The sequence below is a fragment of the Bombus affinis genome, chromosome 10 (genome assembly GCF_024516045.1).
Source record: "Bombus affinis isolate iyBomAffi1 chromosome 10, iyBomAffi1.2, whole genome shotgun sequence".
Lineage (NCBI taxonomy): Eukaryota > Metazoa > Arthropoda > Insecta > Hymenoptera > Apidae > Bombus > Bombus affinis.
In genome coordinates this window covers 9,589,750-9,609,972 of record NC_066353.1, presented here as the reverse complement: position 1 = coordinate 9,609,972, position 20,223 = coordinate 9,589,750, and the positions used below count along the sequence as shown (strand labels likewise).

The window sequence follows — 20,223 nt, the reverse complement described above, 5'->3', positions numbered from 1 at the left end:
GTTGAAAAACGATCGTTCACCCTAGGAAGTCTCATAATGCACAGTGCGGCCATTGAGAAAAATTCACAGGTTACACCTGCGTTACTACCTGACGTATAAACATTTGCGCCAGGTATGCTCATTACAATATAAGACGAGGCCAACTTTCGGTATTTTAATTCATCAACGACTGGTGAGAAATGGTTGTACGCCAAAGATATAACGAAACGTCCACCTGTCCCTTTCCTTTTATACGAAATTCTCGAACTTTGCGCGAAGACGTTAGCTTCGTAATAAAAATGTCCCTTTGAAGAGTCGTAAAGGTGACGACTGACGATGAATGAAAAATTCCTTGCTGCTTACTAGATATTTTAAGGATTTCGATAGTTTCACATTGGAACTATAGAATCGAATGTTGTAGTAAAAACAAAACGGTTAGTTTTTTAATGCTCAAAGCATCGACCTGAGATAATTATTTCATGACTAAATCGATGTAATAAAAATAGACGCATGTGTATGTATGTTAACAAAAGTTGTGTCAACTGATTCGATCTTGTAAAAGGTACTTCCGATTTTTGATACTCGCAGAAGGCAAACTTTGCTGATCCTTTTATTCGTCAAAAGGTGCGACTAAGTAGCACGAAACAGATGAAAAGTAATTTTAAGAAATCATACCTAACGATAGGCGCGTTATTAGAAAAATAATTATCCGCTGCAATAAAACAGGTTTTGGATAAAAACACGGTGCAAAATATAGTCTCTCCAAGTAAGTTACAGTTTGCTGTAATCCACGTATAGTAACATTTAATTATCTTTACTACTCTACGTTTACGGGTTAGCAAGTGGTCGTAAACAATTTCGAGTGCGTGAGTGCATTTTCTACCGAGTGTATGCGAGAACGTAGAGAAAAACAGGAGCGGGAAAGAGGTAGAAAGTTAATCCAAAAATACGGAACAGGACTGCGAGATCCGTACAGGTGGTATAAAATACGCGACACAGTTCTCGCAGAATCAGGACTCGAATATCCTCGCGTAGACAAACATTTATATAAAGGAAAAAAGGAGAAAAATAGAAACGATGTCTGTTGGGGGGATTATGGCGCATAAACGGTAATACAGAAATGACTATAGTAGCGATCGTTAGACTTGCAAATAAGTAACCACGCGATGCTTAAACGCTGCAATTTAATATCCCCATATTTCCCTTGGAGAGGTGAAATATATGCGGACACACATGAGTAGATATGCTCCATTATGCGACCCTCGCATAAACTTTCCATTCGTCTCGGGAAGAACGAAAAGTCCGCCACGAGATATCGAAATCGAAACATGGATCGAATTTCATGTCGGTTGAATTTTATTGCTCGGTGCATACTACGTCTAAACTCATAAATTGTGCTATTAAAATCTACGAAACTTCTGCGAAAACTCGTTGCCAAAAAACGAACGTTCGAAGTATCGTAGAGTAAAAATAGCTAATTAATTGGAATACGATCCGGCAAGATAATTATCAAGAGACAACGGATCGAAGACTCTCAACGATGTCACGCAAAAGAGTCGCTAACATCCGAGCGAAGAGAAGATGTCCTGCCGTCTGTTCGCACGCTTTCCTCTTCGACCAAACGAACGAGTTACGCGGTTGACATCAACGTTAAATAAACGCAAGCAGGTAAGGATTTATGGGCGTCCTGTAAATTACTTGATCAACTGGCGTGCAAATCATTCGGGAACACGAAAACACGTTCATTCAAATCGACCGGTCGAGGCTGAGTTATCGCGGCCTAGCCCGGTTCCTTGGGAATATCAGACCTGGTCACGCGACAAGCAATCAAAAATGTATGCAAAACGAGAAACGAGAAACGGAACTCGACCCCGCGTGTCACGTGATATTGCTACATTCATAGCGAGCACGTGGCTCTATCACTTTCACGGAACCGAGTTGTACTTCCGCGAATTGTTATGGCGAACCATAAAAACAACAAAAGACGATGGAATATTAACTAATTCGTGAAGATGTTTAGTATAGTATCCGGATGGCAGTATTTTTGTTTTCGATGTATCTTTCCGCGTGTATTTTGGGTCGCCGAAGCCGAGAAAGAGGGTCACTTTCACGGAAATGAACAGTTCTAACAATTCGTTCTTACGAACATTTGGCTGACAAGGGTCATAACTTTAGAAATCCGCGTAAGACCATGATCGTACAGAGAGCGATAAGCGGTAAGCGGCAAAACAAGCGATGACACAACCAATGCCAATGCCCCAAATGCTAATTTTGCTGCCTACCGTTCACTGTATGATCAATGATCGCGGTCTAACCGGTCGCAATATAAAAAATGACCCAAATTTGACTCAATCCTCGCGATTCAAATGCGTATAGAGCAAGCCGCACAGTAGTTCAAGAGTACGAAATTTAAAAAAAAAGTGTCGTCAACATCCATGGAGACGTCATGCATTAACGGTTGACCGAAATTTGTCACGCCTTATTTGCATATGAAACGAACCTCATTTTCGGCTTCGAAGACCTCAAAAACCCCTAAAAACTGCCATGCTAGCCGAATATTTCGCAGTCAGGATACTATACTAGAACCGAAAATAAATATAATATCTTAAATCTCTTACAAGATTTAAATTGAGACCTACATTTGAAAGATTGTTTATGTTTCATTTACTCCGTTAATTCTCTACATGAGTCGTTCGCTACGTGTTAACACCAAGTTCGACATCGATTTCCGTAAGTGAAAATTGTCCTACGGAGAAAACGACGATTTATGGTCACTTGGAGCGCTAACATCGATTAATAGGAATATTTTACGCGACTATGGCGCTTGGGACAAGTTCGACCAGTTATATCGCTTCTCTTCGCTCTTCTCGAGAGACGAAACAACTCCGAAAAGGATAAATGTTTCCAAAGAAACGGCGAGTACGTGACGTTAGCCATATCGGCGAGACTCGTGTTTTTTCAATGATATCGTAACGTCGAGTCGATATTTCGAACGGTGAGTCACCAAGTTCAGCGATGAAATCGTGGCGATACCATTTCTAAAAAGATCCCTAGCAGCGCACGTTGTCTGGGAAGACTTATGTTCCAGGAAATGCGATCTTTCCGCAATTCAAAGTATTTCATTTCACTTTTACCGCTTTTACCGGGCTTAAATATTACTTATTACTTTAGTCGTCGAGTTTCCTTGAAACAAGAGCGAGTCTACCATGCGAGTAGTTAATCAAACGAAAATTACGGCTTTCCATCTTTTGAAATATTTCGTTTCCTATCGTGTTTCTTATTTTAACGGTATTCATCAACGACAACAGTATCCATGAGAAACGACGGGATAATGAAAATTGGAAATGGATGAGGGGAAAAATACTCTGCAGATAATAATAACTCAATTTTCCGCACCACGATCTGCTTCCGAACGTAATTCGACCCATCTATCACAGTCTCTGTCACTCGTTCTTACTACGATATTTACTATAATATCCGATTTTTCGTTTGCGATTGTTTCACACTCTTCCGTAAATTCGCACGTACAAGTTTCACGTGCTTCGTGGCGATCGTCACGCGGATATATATCACCGTGGCATCTCGTGCTTCACAGTGAAACTTGCCGCTAAATATTCCACTTTCATGCGCACCCCGCGAGTATCATCGAACGAGTCGTTAAGCATCCCACGAAATGAGGTAATTTTCTACGCGATCGCCGTCAGCCACGAAATCTACCGCCTCGGCCCGATGAAACAGAAAAAGAAAACCACCGCGGAGGCTGGGAGAAATCTCTTGATTAAAAATGAATCAACAAATCGTTGGATATCTCGGCTACCTCCTTATAGTGGATCAACCATTAACTCTTTCAGCATGGCCAATTACCTAACGATTAAACTTGGATCGACTACTCGAGCGGGACCGAGGCGCGTGCAAATTACGTTGCTTCGCTCTTACGTGCAACGTACTATCAACACGCCATAGCATTCAACGTAGTCTTCGTGTTCATCAATGAAAACGGAGGCTGATGTCACGTTTCACTCGAAGGCAGACGAAAGTAAAAATCATCCAACGCGAGATTTCCTTTTACCAAGCGTATAACGTTGTGCTGCTTCGCGTATAGAAAAAAAAATCGTGGCCAACCCCCTTCTTCCTCGCAGCCACGTTTTCTCTTCGGCAACTTGACGCGTATGATCCTTCGACATGCTGGCAAACGTGTTTTTCTTGTCTCCTTCACCGAAGAAGGCACTTAGTGGCACTTGCCGCGACCCTCTTGGCTACTACGATCTGACAACAAGCTTTTCATCGAGATACAAAAAGAGAAGCACATTTTCGAAGTGTTTCCGACTAATGAAAACATTGCGATATTATTCGAGTCGTTTAAACTTCGACAAGACAAATTAATCGAGCAAGCCTGTGTTAGCCTACACTGGTGCTTGTTCTTTCTGAGAGTGAACGAAGCGACACCGCGCGAAACGAACAGAATCAGCGCGGAGGAAGGCGTGAAAAATCCAAATTCAGGACAGACCGGAAAGCCTTGCCGCGTCGGTACGCCTCGCGTGAAAGTTTTAGGCGGACACGCGTTGCATCTAGCACGGTTTATGAGCGCGAGTGAAACCGGGCCTTTGTATACACGCGCCAAGCTGATTGCTCGCGTTAATCGAACTTTATGCGCGGGATCGCTTTACCGAGCAAACACGTTCGGCCGATATGAATGGCCGGTTGCCTGAAGCGTTCGTTCGACACGGATAAATTTGCCCGAAAAAGAAAAAGTAAAAAAGGGAGGGAAAAATAGGAAAAGGACGGGAACAGAGAGTAAGATCGTAGTTGCAATCGGCCGATTTATCGTATGTGCTCTGTCCGGATGCAATTCGTCCTAATAATTAACGATTTCCCTGGTTAAGCTGACACTTTTTATTCGATTATAAATTTAGTTCGGACTAGCTCTATCTGGGAGGATGTAGGTTTCGTGGAGGCCGTAAAAACAGGGACACAGCGTTCTCGTGCTTCCTGATTGCTTACGAGGCTGTGTACGATCGGCCCGATTCTCGATACAGGTCGATACGCTTTGCCTGTCCTCTGCTGCGATTCAGGTAAACTGGCGTTTCTTATTAATTGTAAAATAATGGTATTCTAGCGTCGATCGTGTAATTACATATTTAGTATCATAAAATAAAATTTGATCTCGTTTCTTAACACTAAACCTACCGACACTTCGCGTATACCTATTCCTACCATGTGCGGTCAAAATGACCGGTGATTAAAGAAGTAATAGTTTTTATGATTTAACTTAGATAATGATGGGTAGTAGAGTGGCGGCTATTTTGATCGAGGGATGGATAGTTTTATGACAAGATTACGGGTGTAACAGCTGTTATTATTTGTTATACTAATTTTGTTTGTCATTGGATCTTGAGGCAGCCTTTTCTTTGTACTGATTGCATTTATTTTAAGAATAACTAACATATTTTGTCGGGCGGTCAAAATGACCGCTCGCGGTAGGCAAGACAGAATATAAATTTTTCTCAGAAAATAAAAAAGCAAACTATAATTAAATACAGAAAAATATATTGTATGCATGTTTTAGGAAAAGTCAGAAATTATGAGGCGATATGATAAAGTTTAAATACGGTTAAATTTGTGTAGAAGTCGCGAGAGCGGTCGATTTGACCGCGCCGGTAGGTTTAGTGTTAATGACTCATGGAAGTATTAAGAGAATGCAAATTATTCGTTACACATATATACAAGTATTAATAGAATATTCGATAGAAAATACATTGGCGTGCAATCTGAAAAATAGTTGTATAATAGGAGACGCAAAAACCAACTGTAATTTCTCGCTGCCTGTTAATCACATTGAACAAGACACGCTTCAAGCCGCACAAATCTCATCTCATTCGCAAACACCCACTACTAAGACTGTTCGGCGAACACTCGAGGTATTATCATATTCACTTACAAGCCTCCTACATAGAGACCAGCAGACTTCCTCGTTGCACTAAAATTACGGAACCTTCGCGAGAGCCAATCATCTCGTTAACATACAAAGCGATCTAAGAAACTCGTCGAAGATTTCAAGCGTACACTCGATAATCGTAAAAATAAATACGAAACACTCGCTTAACGAGGATCATCCGAGATACCTAAACTCGTGATAATAGTCGCAAAGTATCCATTGAAACAAGACTCTTTGGTATAAATTGAAGATCGTTCGACGTTTAAAGCGAAAAGAAGAGAAAACAAGGGAGGGGGGAATATGAGAGACGCACGATGGAGAAATAAAAGCATCCGATTCTTCGCATCGTACTATAGAATTAATAAATTTTTACGGTCAACGCTGGCTGGACGAACTTTCACGTGGTTTCGAGAGAATGAACGAGCATGAAAAGGAACGCATTCGCTACGCGATCGCGAGTTAATGGCCAAACCGACAACACCGAACATCGTGAAATCTTTTTAACGGCGTGCATTCATTTGTTCTTTCACGTGGACACTCGTTCCACTGGGTGGCACGCTGGGTTTTACGCTGCTACTAAAAGGCTAATAACAGAAGTAGAGAAATTCCTGGCTGAGAAATCCTTGATAGCACTACGAGAAACTAGTAATATAGTTTCGTACAATTAGCGTGTCTTCTTTTATTGCTTACTTTTTACACGTCTGTGTTTGTAAAATATGAATACAGAGGTAGAGAACATGTTTACGGAAATGTGAGAATTTTATAGCTGAAAAAGAATCACGTCAATGTCGAGATAATTCGCGACTCGATAATTCGGTTAACAGTGCAAAAATCACTTCCACCTGTACAGTTGTTGAAAGTTTCCGGTTATATAGCGTGGTTTTAATAAACTGTTAAGATAACCTGCCTCTGAAAAGACAGGTTTATTGTATAATTATATACCCTAACTGTAACACAATATTATTAAATTTCTTTTAAGAAGAATTTTGTTAATATATAACTTTTACTCAAAATGGAGATACGATTGGCAGCTGAAAAAATTGTAGTTTTATGTTTTCGAATCTCTAAATTAAAGAGAAGAAGTTAATAAACTAAAAGCACCGTACGCTTAATAATCACATCGAAGACGTCATTCTCTTAACCCATAAATCCCTGTCAATAATTAAGTTACCCAGAGTGCATGTAAACGTGCGCGTAATGAAAACGTGCAACATTCCATTAACCCGGCACACGCACAAAAGTCGAACAGGATAACGTTTAACTAAAACGTTCTCAATCGCGTGCACCGTGAATACGCAAATTCCTCGATAAATACGGTGAAAAGATCGAAGATCACGAAGCATACTGATCTTTGGAGAAACTTTGATGATACGTTCTGATATTGAGCCAGTGATAAAATTCACTTGAATGACGATTAATTCGAATCAAGTTCTTGCAGTCGGGTGAAAGTACTACTAAGTGATACAAAATTTGATACACTGACTTAATTAATTAAAAGCTAATAAGTAAATAATTAGAATACTTTTTAGCAACCGTATCTCAGATGAAATTTCATTGTCAATGATATCCTTGTCAGATTTAACGAAAGTGGCGAAACTACGGTAGTACGTTAAATTAATGCGAAAAGTGTGATCTGGCAAGAAACTTTTGGAAAAATCATCGATCATCCCACTTTGGTATACTAAAAGTTAATACAGACATGTTCGAACTATATATTTCTTTTTCAGTTCCCAAGCTAAGAATTCTCTTTGAACATGGAGGTAAATGCGTGTAGTTACACTTAATGCAAATTATCTCCTTTTGTGCTAGAGTTTCTAATTTGAAGCTTGCTCTTCTAGCAGATCGCTTCACGAGACCGTTCCCCCTGACATCTGTTTTTGTAATTCTAATCAGTTGCCATTGTAAATGGACTTATCAGGAATGTTGGTAACGTTAGTTCGCTCACTTCAGCGAGTATGGAAAACAAATTACCGTTTCGTACAATAATTGCGAGCGATAAATATTGAACAGGTGTGTTTGATTCGAATAGAAGTAGCGTGGTTAATAATCTGCATCGGTGAATCTTTATTTGTGATTTAGATGAATTTAGTACTTAGTCTGTTTTGTGACAATTATTCGCGAAAGTATAAAATTTAGCAGAAACAAGAATGTAAACTCACCTTACTGCTTATACGAGACACAAGAGTTTCGATGTGACACTGCCATTCCAAAGCTCGTAGAAACAGCAAATGCCATCGGCGTTCCAAATATCTCGCTGTTCGTAAAGGTTGAGGCGGTTCCCGTTGTTCCCGTTGCTCCGCTTGATCCTGTTCTTGCTCTTTTTGCTGTGCTTGCTGCTGATTGACAACTTTACCTCCTAATTTAACGATCGAACTGACGATTCGACCATGTTCTTCTATGTCTCGTTGGAGTACCTATAATCATAAAAGATTCATCTTACGGTTACCAAATGTAGAAGTTTATCGTTCAGAAATACCGTGATAGATATATACCGTATGATACAGTAAAAATACCATAGAAGGTGTCAGTGGCTGTAATATGATTTAAATGCTGTCGTTCCACGTTAAATTTTAAGCTACTAATGACAATCACCAACGAGTACATAAATCAGCTAATGTTAAGCATCAAAATTAGTATCGTCTTCGGGATTGGAAAGCGTGTTAAGTGAACAGCGAAATGTATGGTTATTAAGTATACGAATATTCGAAAGTACCCGGAAGCCCACGCGAAGATCGATTTATGGGCTTTAAATTGCGTTTCGGCCAAGTACCGTTATCAGAGGCGATCTTCCGAAAGTTTTCTTTCACGCCGACCACTGGTAGATTAAGTCATGCATTTACAAGCATGCGCTGCATAATAACACTATTAAAGCAGTACATTAAAATTCTGGTCAGATAAATCGCCGACAAAAAAAAGAAAGAAGAAATTAACGGCTTTGAATAATTATTTTGCCGACCCAGAATCACTGAACGTATCACGAGCCACCCTGAGGTCATGAAACCTTGATAGCTTGATCCTCAAGGTCTCGTATAGAGTACGTCAAAGCCAGCTGTAGGAAACGTGGGTATCGCTAGTTGACACCATCGATGTCAGATTTCAAGTCATCTGACCCAGAAGTTGTGGATCTAGCCACGAACCACCACAGAGTCATCGGACACTGCACAAACCCTGTAGTCGTGACACTCGCTACGGATCACATTGGGGTCGTGACACTTCCAGCTGCCTGACCCCTGGATCACGAGATCCGCCTTGTATCATTGGAATCCACGTCTTACACCATCTCAAGAAATCCCTAGCAAGTTCCGCGACCTCAAGGTCCTTCGCGGTTAGGTGGTGCTCAAGTGATTCAAGGATGGCTCAACGACTCGCGGCTCTGTGATGATCTTTGTTGGGTTTCACAAGTTCGAACCATAAAACTCAAGATTCGTGAAACTGAACAATATTTAGAGCTAATTGAGCGATCTATAGTCCGTGATGGATCTCACAATTTAGATCTAATTGACCTGTCGTGGATTACGCTATGGACTAGATCACAGCCCGACATCGAGCAACTCGAAATCAGCCATATTAACATGTCCAACTGATTCGTAGATCATACGATGGTAAATGTAGAGCAACGCTGAGTACTGGAACTCGTTTTATGATTCGAGTCGAATGTATCGACATCGAATGCCTGTAGATAGATCAGCAAACGCCAAAATTTCAACTATCCTAAAGTCGTTAGAATCGTGACAAGCTCTAGTTCTGCGTGCTACAGCTATAATTATCTCATTTACAATTTGTCTAACTTGAAGATTACGAGCATGAAACTTAACAGACCATTTCCTTTAACATTACATTCCACGACAACAGCTGTTGACGTTTTTGTTGGCAAAATGATTAAGTACGTGTTGAGTGACAGCGACTATTCGCAACTTTCTCGTCTAAATTTAATCGAGCATCAAATTCAAACAGGTATTTCATCTGTCAATTATCCCGTAATAAGTGTAAGTACAAATATAGCACTTCCGATATGCAGCTGAAGTGATACGAAGCTCGTCGCGGCCCAATGCAGACAGCCACACTTTCTCGCTTTTCAGTCCTGTCTTCGGTTTCCTCCTTTCTACGAACGCCTGACCAGGTGAAATTCATCAATTCGAGGCTCGCAGCGAAAAAAAGGAACGAATCACGCCGAATAGGCGGTGCAGCACGAGAAGGAAAGCGATACGATGCCCGCAGAAATACAACGCGGCGAGTTTCCTGCGCGCGGAGCATCGTTCGACCATGATATTCCCACTGCGAAGGAAGTATAAAGTAGGATTATGATTTTCCTGCCCACGGCGGGATTTAAATTAGCGATAAGAGCAGCCGCGCACGGTCCTCGTTTCCTTTTTGCCTTCCACTCTACTTTCTTATTCCGTGAATAATCATCGTTTGCACATAATTAACCCGCTGTTTTTCTTCAAATTAGCCGTGTGTCTGTTTTACGTCGTCGAGCATGCCGTTACCCCGTACGTCATTTTTTACGGAATACGGTCTCTTTGTTTTCAGCTTTACGTGCGAGATCACACCTCGCGAGTCGATCGATTAAAACAACTCGTTTGCATCGTCTTACACGTATGCATCTGTCAATAAATTTTGATATTTCGTACTTATGCGCTCGAAATGGCTATTCAGACTGTGTACTAATTTTTTGCCAAATATATTTTTACGGTAAATATCCTAGAACAATATTAATCACGACAATCGTCGTGACTCGTTGCAGCGGCAATAAAATTGAAAAATGTTTTATATAACACGCGCCATATATATCTACGTCGAAGCTTTCTATCGACCTTCGACAGAGCAGCGCGTATCACGATAATCCGTTGCAATGAAATTTCACGTTACCCTGTCGTTGCATCTAGTTTCTTGTTACGTGTAATCAAATACATTGGGCTGGTTATACGGCGTAGAGAGAACGAACGGAGATTTTCACAGAGGAACGAGAGACGTTCTCTCGCAAGCCACCAGTGGAAGCGTAATGAGCACTGCGTCGAAATGCTTGACTTGCTTCGCGGAAGCAATAAAGGCATTTAACTGCTTTCTTTTGTACGCGTGTGCTTAACCTTTGCACCCAAGCGTAGAGTGTCCGCGTTCGCTGTGCGCCGCGATGACCCGAACAGTGATTTATTTCCAACCACAGCAAAATAGAGAAATATAGAGAAGCAGAAGAGATCCGCCAGGATAACGATCTAATCTGCCCCTTTGTGAAAAAGGAAAATCGCGCCGCATGAATCATCCAACGAGCAGAATCCGGTAGAACGGTCGGTTGATTGCGATGCGAATCGCAAATTTCGTGCTTTTCGTTGTCACGTGTATCGCCGCCAAATCGATTATACGCGTACGCAACGTACAGTGGTTTGGAAAGCCATTTCATCGCCATTTCGTTCGAACCAATGCCAGACACCATTGAAAATCCACGTGTACTAATCCTTCTAACAAAATAGTCGCAACAAAGCTAATAACCATAAAATTTAACGACCTACCGCAAGTTCGTGCTAGCCGAAACTATAAAAGAAACATCATCGAGTCTGACAAAGCTATCCACTTTCCCATCTAACACGAATACTTACTGAAAGTTTACGCAATCTTCAACAGCAGCGATCGACGCAGCTTCTTTATTTATCCTGACACTTGTACATCACAAACTCGCAATAAGCAAAGTATTTCAAAGTCGTATCTTTTAAGCCATCTCTTCCACTACTTTGATCGAACGAGTCACCTCGAACGAAATGTATCGGCTTGTCCCACGTACTCGATACGAACGAATTTAGGCTATACGCACGCTGGCGATAATTTGTCGCTTTCGCTCGCATTAATCAAGAGTTCAGTTTCTTCTTCTTTTAAGAACAAGAAAGTCGTTCTGAAGTCGAATACGCACACAGCTTTAAATTCGGATCGGCAAAGAAAATTTCAGACCAGCGAACGGGTATTAGAATCATCGAATCAAGGAAATTTTAGAATTTAAGCGCACAGATAACGCTAGTACTACCAGTTCGATCAAACTTCGTTCACACCTACTGTATCTGTTCCAGCGACTATACGATCTTTGTCTCCTGCGAAGCGAAGTAGCTGGAATCAGCAGAGAACAAAGACGTTGCGGGTCCCGAGTCTATCCGCAGCTCGCATTAGCCCACTTTCTCCCATAGATTGCGTACGATTACGCGCGATTGTTCCACTTTATCTGTCCGCGGTGCGGACCGTGTTGCTTTCGACTGGCTCCTCGGCTCGTCGGTGAGTTTTTCCCGGCGACTCGGTCTCGTCCGCGCGAGAACAATGCCTGCGGAAGAGGCTCGGTCTTATCTGATATTGAAGATCGACGTTTAGATAAAACATAATTGGCGTTTCGCGGTTAAGACGGTGTTCGAGTATTGAACTGCGGAGAAAGACCACGGGAGGAAATTCGAATCGAGGCGTTCACGGAGAGACACACCTGCCTCGTCTCTTCGAGTGAAAATTGCGTGAAAGCCAAAAGAGAAAAAGACCACTAATTTGTTTCGATCGCTGGATTCGATTTTCTAGCCGTTAACTTCGATTTCTATAGCCGGGAAAGTACACACCCATGAACCGTGGAAAACCTAGTGGTTTCGAACGAGATCATCGAAGACGCGCGGCTTTTCATACGATCTCGAACAGATTGATGTAGAAGCTTAGTTTATACGAGACGCGTCTATTGGAAATTTAGAAATTTCAGATGGCTCATTTAGATTAATTCGGATTTGTTGGAATAAATGACGTTGCCTTACCTTTATTCGAATATCTAAATCGAATCTAGTGGTTTGATTGATAATTGGTGTCATGAGTCACGGTCAGTTAGACTTTTAACGTTTCGTATCGCGTATCGCACTGTTACGAGATTCTTTTAAGTAAATAATAGGGATATATTTAGGACGATACCACGGAGATAAGCGATTACGAACGATAAAAATATTCGATAGATTTCCTCAAATGCTACACGATACTTCGTACGTGACCGACCCGACCACTTTTAAAGATAAAGACTTTAAATAATAAAGAATGATTTCTCTGAAAAATGAACGTTATCTTCCAGTAGAAGAATAGAACATATATTGCTTTACTCTTAGAGACGTGTAAATATTTACAGGAAGAACTTGAATTTCTGTTTGTTAGTCGTTACCGTAGAAGTTGACATCTACGTTTCTACGCTGACACTTGCGTTCTTTTTCAATTTGTCTACGAGTATAATTTGTAACCAAAGTCACGCGTTCGTAGCCTTTCCTTCTAAAGTATTACAAGCATTCGAATAAATTACATATTTATAAGGAAATGAAAAAATTCAGTCGTAAGAAATGCATTTAAAGTATGTTTTACATAACTTATCCATAAAAAGTTACGCTACAAAGTACTACGTTATGCAGCTTGTGCATACTTGGACTCTCTTTACATTCCCGCGAAGTTTACTTTTTCCTGTACACACGACTCTCCCATGGTCACAAACATTCTTCACTGGCCTTCGACTTGACTGGCTAGATATCGTTCAACAGACATTTCCTTTTCTAAATACATACGCAGCACGAAATATTCGTAAAATAGTCCGTTTGTGCAAACTCGATCTGTGTCGTATATTTTTGATCTAATCAGAGAACCAATTTCTTTTCCGAGTATTCGCGGAATAATCTTCCTGCGTTCTATATTCGTATCAAAATAGCTAGGAAAAGAGAAAAAAGAGGATACGATAACGGTGGAGAGTCCAAGGGAGCACGCCCCATAAAAATGCTATCGAAAGTATCAAGCGTAACGGAATAAATACATACTAGAAAAGTTATCTAAATCTTCAGGCGCGAAGTCGCGTTTCATTAAATTGAAGTCGGCGGGCTGTGCGAAAAACAGGATCGATCTCGGAGAAATCGTAAACGTTGAACAATTCTATTTGAACGGATCGATATGTCGGTGAATATTCTTAAAACAAATCGGTAAAATTATTATCGAGATCGATCGTCTAGCGGAAATCGAAAGTTCTCGAAGCGGTAAAATTGAGCGGTTGTCGGTCGGTGATCGAAGCTGTTAAAAATCAACGAGGAAACGCGGCTTATGTTCAACGTCCGCTAACTTCGTAGAAAATGTAACGGTGTTGAGTTTCCGATCTGTTGAACTATCGAGCCACGCATCGAAAAAGATTTTCGAGACGACGTTCGATCGCTCCATCTCGGAGCAGCGCGGCGCGCCGCGTTACGCTGCTTTTATAGTAGAAAGTTTCAAACACGTGCCGATACATCATAGAACAATACGCCACATGCTCTGTTCCTTGTTCCGACTTTACATCGAGTTAGTCGAGTACTTATTTCCTACCCTGCAATCGCGATTCGGTTTTACCGATGGATGGTTTTTTGTCCTGGCAGGGATTTTTATACGAAACCGTAGTTATCAGATCGGTGATTCGATTGTAAGCAACTTTGAGACAAATGGACCATTAATCTTGCAAATTATCAATCGCCGTTGATTCTATTTGCGAATCGATAACGTAGCTTGAACGATCGATATTTTAGCGATTCTGGCAAAAACCAAAAGCTAGGATCGCTGTTGGTTTATTGCGAGATTTTACACAACCGGATCATATTTCCTTTCTGTAAAAGTTTCCAATTTTTGCGTACGAGAAATTAATAAAACATTCGTTCTTAATTTCCTGTTGGTCGACTCTTCTTGCAGGAGATTCTGGTAACTGTCTACAGAAAATAAAAACTAATTCTTGGAAACAGGTCAACACCGTTAGTTTGTACAAGTTGTCGGAACTTGTTAAAGGATCCGTGCAATCATCCTCGCTGTTTTTTTTTTCTTCGAACCACGTAATCATTCGGCTTACGTAAACGTTTAACTAAGCGTGTGGCGATGGATAAGCAGTACCAACTGCAAGATACGTGCGGAAGCTTGGTCAGATTTGAGGTTAGAGTAACAGTTTTCGCAGAATTTACGGAATGCCTTTACTATCTTGAGTAAGTGAATCTCTGTGCTACAACAGGCTACCGACCAAAGAAGATGCTGCGATGGTGGAAATGTAGCGTGCAGAGAGAAGCTATCGTAATGATGCGTTCGATGACGTATCGAGGATGTTTCGCAACGGTATCGGATGATCGATTAGCGATGTAATCGTATGATTATTTCGTGGTACCGTATTTTCAATTATGGAACAGAGTCTGCGAGAAGAAATAAAACCCACGTTCTCTCTTGTTGCGCTTACGTGTTACTTGCTATTGGAAAATTGTTCGTGGGATGGACGATATTGGTTAAGATGCATTTTGTATTTAAATATGAAAATTATGAAGAGAAGATATAAGTACCACCTTTTTTGATTGTTTAAAAATAAGTAGCAGACTGACTGAATATTCCGAAAGAAACAAACGATATTAAATCTACTTGTTGCGTTAGTTTAACTTTGTATACTTAAAATCTTCGATAGTTTAATTCTTCGATATAAAAATTCTCAATATTTAAGATTAACGCGGTGTTAAATACACACGGAGAAAATCATATTCTCTTTATATACGTGAAATAATAATGTTGTTGCGGCGATGACTGTGAAGTAGGCCATAGTGGCAGTAAAGCTCGACGCTGGTTCTATCGCTAATCACGATCGTTTATGTTCTTCGAGTAAAAGTGATGGATATACTTGACCGATGACGAACATTCCGACAGCCCGTTCAATTTACATGACATTTCTCCAGACTCGATTTATGGTACGCGACAGTATATCGAGTGTCGCGTTATGCAAAGCACGATACTTAACGTCACTCCGTATCCGTGAGACACTCGGCCAATTGCTCTTTTATTGCTACTTTATCATTTCCAGTTACTACCGTTTCAAAATCTACCGCTTGAAATTCTGACGAGTCTCTGTAACCTCGTGCGAATTGCACGTGAAAATTTGCACGTACGATCTCCACGCGTCAGTCCATTCGGTACAAAGAATCGTGTCACCAGGCCCAAAAACGAAACCATGCCATACCTACAAACGCCATAAATATAGCCCTAAATAAAAGTAAAAGTCAGTCGAGAGTCAAACCATCGAATTATCGGCAATTTCGCGCAAAAAAGTTAACCACGATAAGCGTGATTCAAGCGTTCCATAGTACATAGTAAGTCTCGATTAAAGTAGAAGTTATTTATAATTGATAAAAATATTCGCGTTTATTTATCCCATAACACGTTCAGAACCACCTGAATTATTTCACTTGGTTCTTAATGGATTAAAATTTATCTCACCTTAGTCCGAAAAATCTTAGTACAAGGCAAGCATCGGGTATATCTCCGATGCATCGATCGTTAACTTTCTCGTGGACAAGCGTCTCGCTGTTCACGGAGATTCGGTGCAGCGTGTCAGCAGCTTTTTAGCCGTGAGCACGACCTATTTAGTGGAATACGTCGGTTTATCGCGAGCAGACCGCGTACCCCTCGGCTCGTCAATCGTCTCCATTTTTCGTATTCGTTCGTACTGGCGTGCACGCGCGCGAAAGTCCCACCAGCGTTAAGTATCGCGCGACGATATCGTATTATCTGGCGAATTGATGAAAAATCCGACTCTTAATCCGGCCGACAACCGTGCGTGCTGTCGTGACAGACGGCAGTCGTGGTAAAGGCAACAGTCACGATTCCGTTTTCCTTTTGCACGTTACGCAATGCTTGTTTTATCGGTTCGCGTGGAAATTTCGTTGTGACGCCTGTTATAGCGGCTCTTATGGCCTTCCAGTAATTGCACAGCTACCCACCGGAATTATACATTGATTACGTCGCTGCATGGAATCTTATCGTAGGTCTGGGATTTCTCGTATGGAATTTTTTCAAACGGCGTAGGAACACGTCGGATAATCTCGCCGGTTGACGTTGCACGCTTTTGTTGGGCGCGGGAAAACTCGTATGGAAATTTCATTGGTCTCGGGATCGATAACCGTGACCGGAAATGCATTGTTTCTCGTTACGTTAATCGATGGAATTTTATTGTAGGAGCTGGAACTTTCGAAGCGACTCTTGCATGGAAATTCTTTTTATCGATGCTGGAACAGGTTAACGAATACCGCGAATGGAAACTCCAAACAAAGCATGGCCAAATTCTTCGTTCTCTTTGTATATCGTATTTTTATTTCAACGTTTCAAAAAGAAACGTACTATCTAATCTAATATCTATAACGAATCTTGAAGAAACCTCTCCACTAACTTATTTTCATTTAACGAAGAAACTTCCAACTCGCTCTCGTCCAAGCAATTATCTACCATCGATAGGATACACGCTTACCTACTTCCCACAAAAATGTCTTGAACCCGTCCCACAATTTTCCACGCGATTTCCTATCCTCTCTGCTGCTCGTTAAGCCTGCATCGTTTAATTCCATGTCGAGTTCAAGTCTAAAAACCGCTAGAACGCGGCAACGAGCACATCTATCCATGGGAAAGTTGGAGGATAGGTGTTAGAATGTGACGGAGTAGCGTGTGCTCGGAAGAACCGAGGACAGGGGCGTTCTTGTCCGTGCAACCGGCATAAAGTAGTCCATAATTCACGGTTGAATCCACGCCGAGATTACGGTTACGCTGAAACCGCTGGCAGCTCGCTGTCTCGGTAGCCGTGTGCCAGGTATCGACCGACAGTTATTGACTTTCATGCCAGTCCGCGGATTCCCTGTATCCTCAATGGAAAACAAATCGCGCGATCTACGTGATCTCGATACGATTCTCGCTAGATAGTCGATAGCCATGGATCTCAATGAAATTATTGGATGGAGTCTCGGAGAACTGGATCGGTGAAAGGTTGATGATTTGTTGCGTTGGAGATTGCAAAAGGCGATTGCGACGTAGCTAAAAAAATATCGCAATTATAAATACTAAATGGAAATGAGTTAACGATGTTCTAAATTAATCTCTCGCAGGCCGAAAATTTAATTCGCTGGGTCTGTCGGCTGTTCTTCTAAAAGCTGTCAGAATACCCGACAAAGCGGAGAAATAAAAAGTCGAATGGATTAAATTATCGTTGGCTTGTGACAGGCAGTGCGTGTTTCGGATAATGGTAAAAGATAGCGAATAATAACGATAAGATAAAAGCAGGGGGAATTAGAATATTGTTCAATCCGGAGAGAGTTTAAACGAGGAAAGTTCGTGATGTTGTAATAATAGAGCGGTAATGTTACGATGTTGTAGAGCTATGTTAAGTTTATGGTGATTAGTTTAATGATGCTATGAGATAAAATAACAACGTCTAGCGATTGAATCATCTACCGCAGCGTAGAGTTAATAATGTATTTTATAAAACTCGTGTAGTCGGTTTCCTCTTCACGAGCAAGAGGGTGTACATGAAACTGTGAGTACATTAAATTCTAATTTTTCTTACGAGATTACTGCTGATATAGACTATGCGTTAATATACCGTATGATCGCTGCTTTTTTTCTTCTTTCATTCTCCTTTTCTTATTTCCGTCGACGAGATTCTTTTTACTCTAAACGAAAAGAATAACCTTGGATGGTTGGAAATGCAAAATTATAGTTTACACGTAAATCTGCACTCCATAAATTATCCTCTAATCCCATGGAACAAATTGTAACGGAGGAACAGCGTAGAAATTCTAAAGTTAGAAAACTCTTATTACAAGAAGAATTCAGCAAGAACAGTTCCCGCCATCGAAAGGAAGAAGAAACGTTAAAAGAAGTCTTCTAAAATTTTCAAACATTCTATCGAACCAATTTTACAGCAAGAGGTTGGAACGAACCGTTCGAAAAGAAGAAGAAAGGTCTCGCGAGGTGATTCGTCGTGGGTGTACGGAGTCACCCATCGTCGACTATAAGAACCATAAGACACGATTCGCGTTGATGTTCGCCGGCGCGCGTTCGCGAGGCGAATTGAACGGATTCATAGCGTAGGCGTGCAAACACATCCACGCACAGTCGGTCTCTATAATCGTGGCCCGTACCGATTTGAATAGGAAGTCGAGGCCGATTGCCTTGGCAGCGTGCTTCAACCGTGTTATCAAGAAAAGTCGGCGTGTTCCTGAAAATCTAAGCAACGGCGTACAACACATTAGCCTACACGCAGCCAAGAATTATGGACGCGATTACGTTTCTCCGTTTTGCACGATCACTCGAATACGCGATTCCGAAAGCATTTACCTCCGACTATATATCCGTGATTATTCTCTGCGCGTGTACACTGTACGCGCGCCGCTTGTTATTCCTATTAGCAATGCGCTTAGAAGCTTAGGAGAATCATAATGGACGCTGTTTAATGGAGAAAAATTTTCCAGGCGAAGCGTTCTCTTTTTTTAACTATTTTTCTTCGGTCTTTTTCTTTCCTTCCCTCTTCTTTAATAGATTTTAACATCGAATCGTGCACGTACATCGCCAGACATAAGCAGCGGAACAATTAGATACCGTTTGCTTATACTTAGTCCAACAAATTCTACTTTATTCAATATTCTACGTTAGAAGAAACGTTATACGCAAGGTACGACGCAAATGAAATAATAGATTCATAGTGAAATAATTTTTAAAAAAGAGCAAATCGGTCAGAGGATGCTTTAAACGAAACGATGTAGCGTTCACGAAGAAACACAGAAAATAAAAAGCAACAGTGTAGAAAACAAATTCCCAGAACGGTGTTTGCCGCACGAACATAGAACCGCGTTCATAGACGGTGCTAATGAAGCTAGTAACCCCTGTGCTAATATTAAAGAACCGTTTCCGCCGTTTGAAAACGGTTCTTCGTTAAATGCCCGTCAACCGCAATTAAACCGCGCTCGCGTTTACACGCGTAGAGCTTAGTTTAAAACGTTGTTAAAGCCGCGTTTAGAAAACGTTGAAATTAATTCACCGAGCGTTTCGCTGGCTTCTAAACTTCTGTATAGCAGGATAGGTGTTGCGTAATAGGTATGCATTTTACAGAAATTGTGTAACACGAACATGATGCAAAATCGATAAAGCTGCCATTGGAAACTAGAACATCGATTGCAAAATAACATTGTAATATGAAAAAGTACAGAGTAGCGTACTGGTGATTAACGATAGCGATTGCGATGAAGAAACTGAATTTTTTAATGCTTATAGTCGTCGAAAGTTTTGTTCGAAAGTAACACGAAGATAATAACAGACGTCCAAAACTATGGAATATGATATGACACAAAATTGCTATAAGTATCAGGTATACGTTGTATATCATCTATACTTGTAGTTAAATAACTGCAACACCTCTAATAAGTCAGAGCGCATAGGCAGCATTTATTTAGAGTTCGTGTTGTTCAGGATTTGGAGTGGTCGTCGGTTACGTTCCGTCCAAACCAAATGTCTAGACACCTTTG

At 41.1% G+C, this 20,223-nt stretch overlaps 1 protein-coding gene across 10 annotated transcripts in view; it reads right to left on the bottom strand.

Annotated features, from left to right (window-relative positions):
- Window positions 1-20,223, bottom strand: part of LOC126921061 (uncharacterized) — a 259,485-nt gene that overhangs the window by 197,221 nt on the left and 42,041 nt on the right. For all 10 annotated transcript variants that reach the window (XM_050732249.1, XM_050732250.1, XM_050732244.1 and 7 more), the window contains exon 7: window positions 8,074-8,328. In XM_050732249.1, coding sequence (XP_050588206.1) covers window positions 8,074-8,328 — 255 coding nt within the window. The remainder of the gene's footprint in view (window positions 1-8,073; window positions 8,329-20,223) is intronic.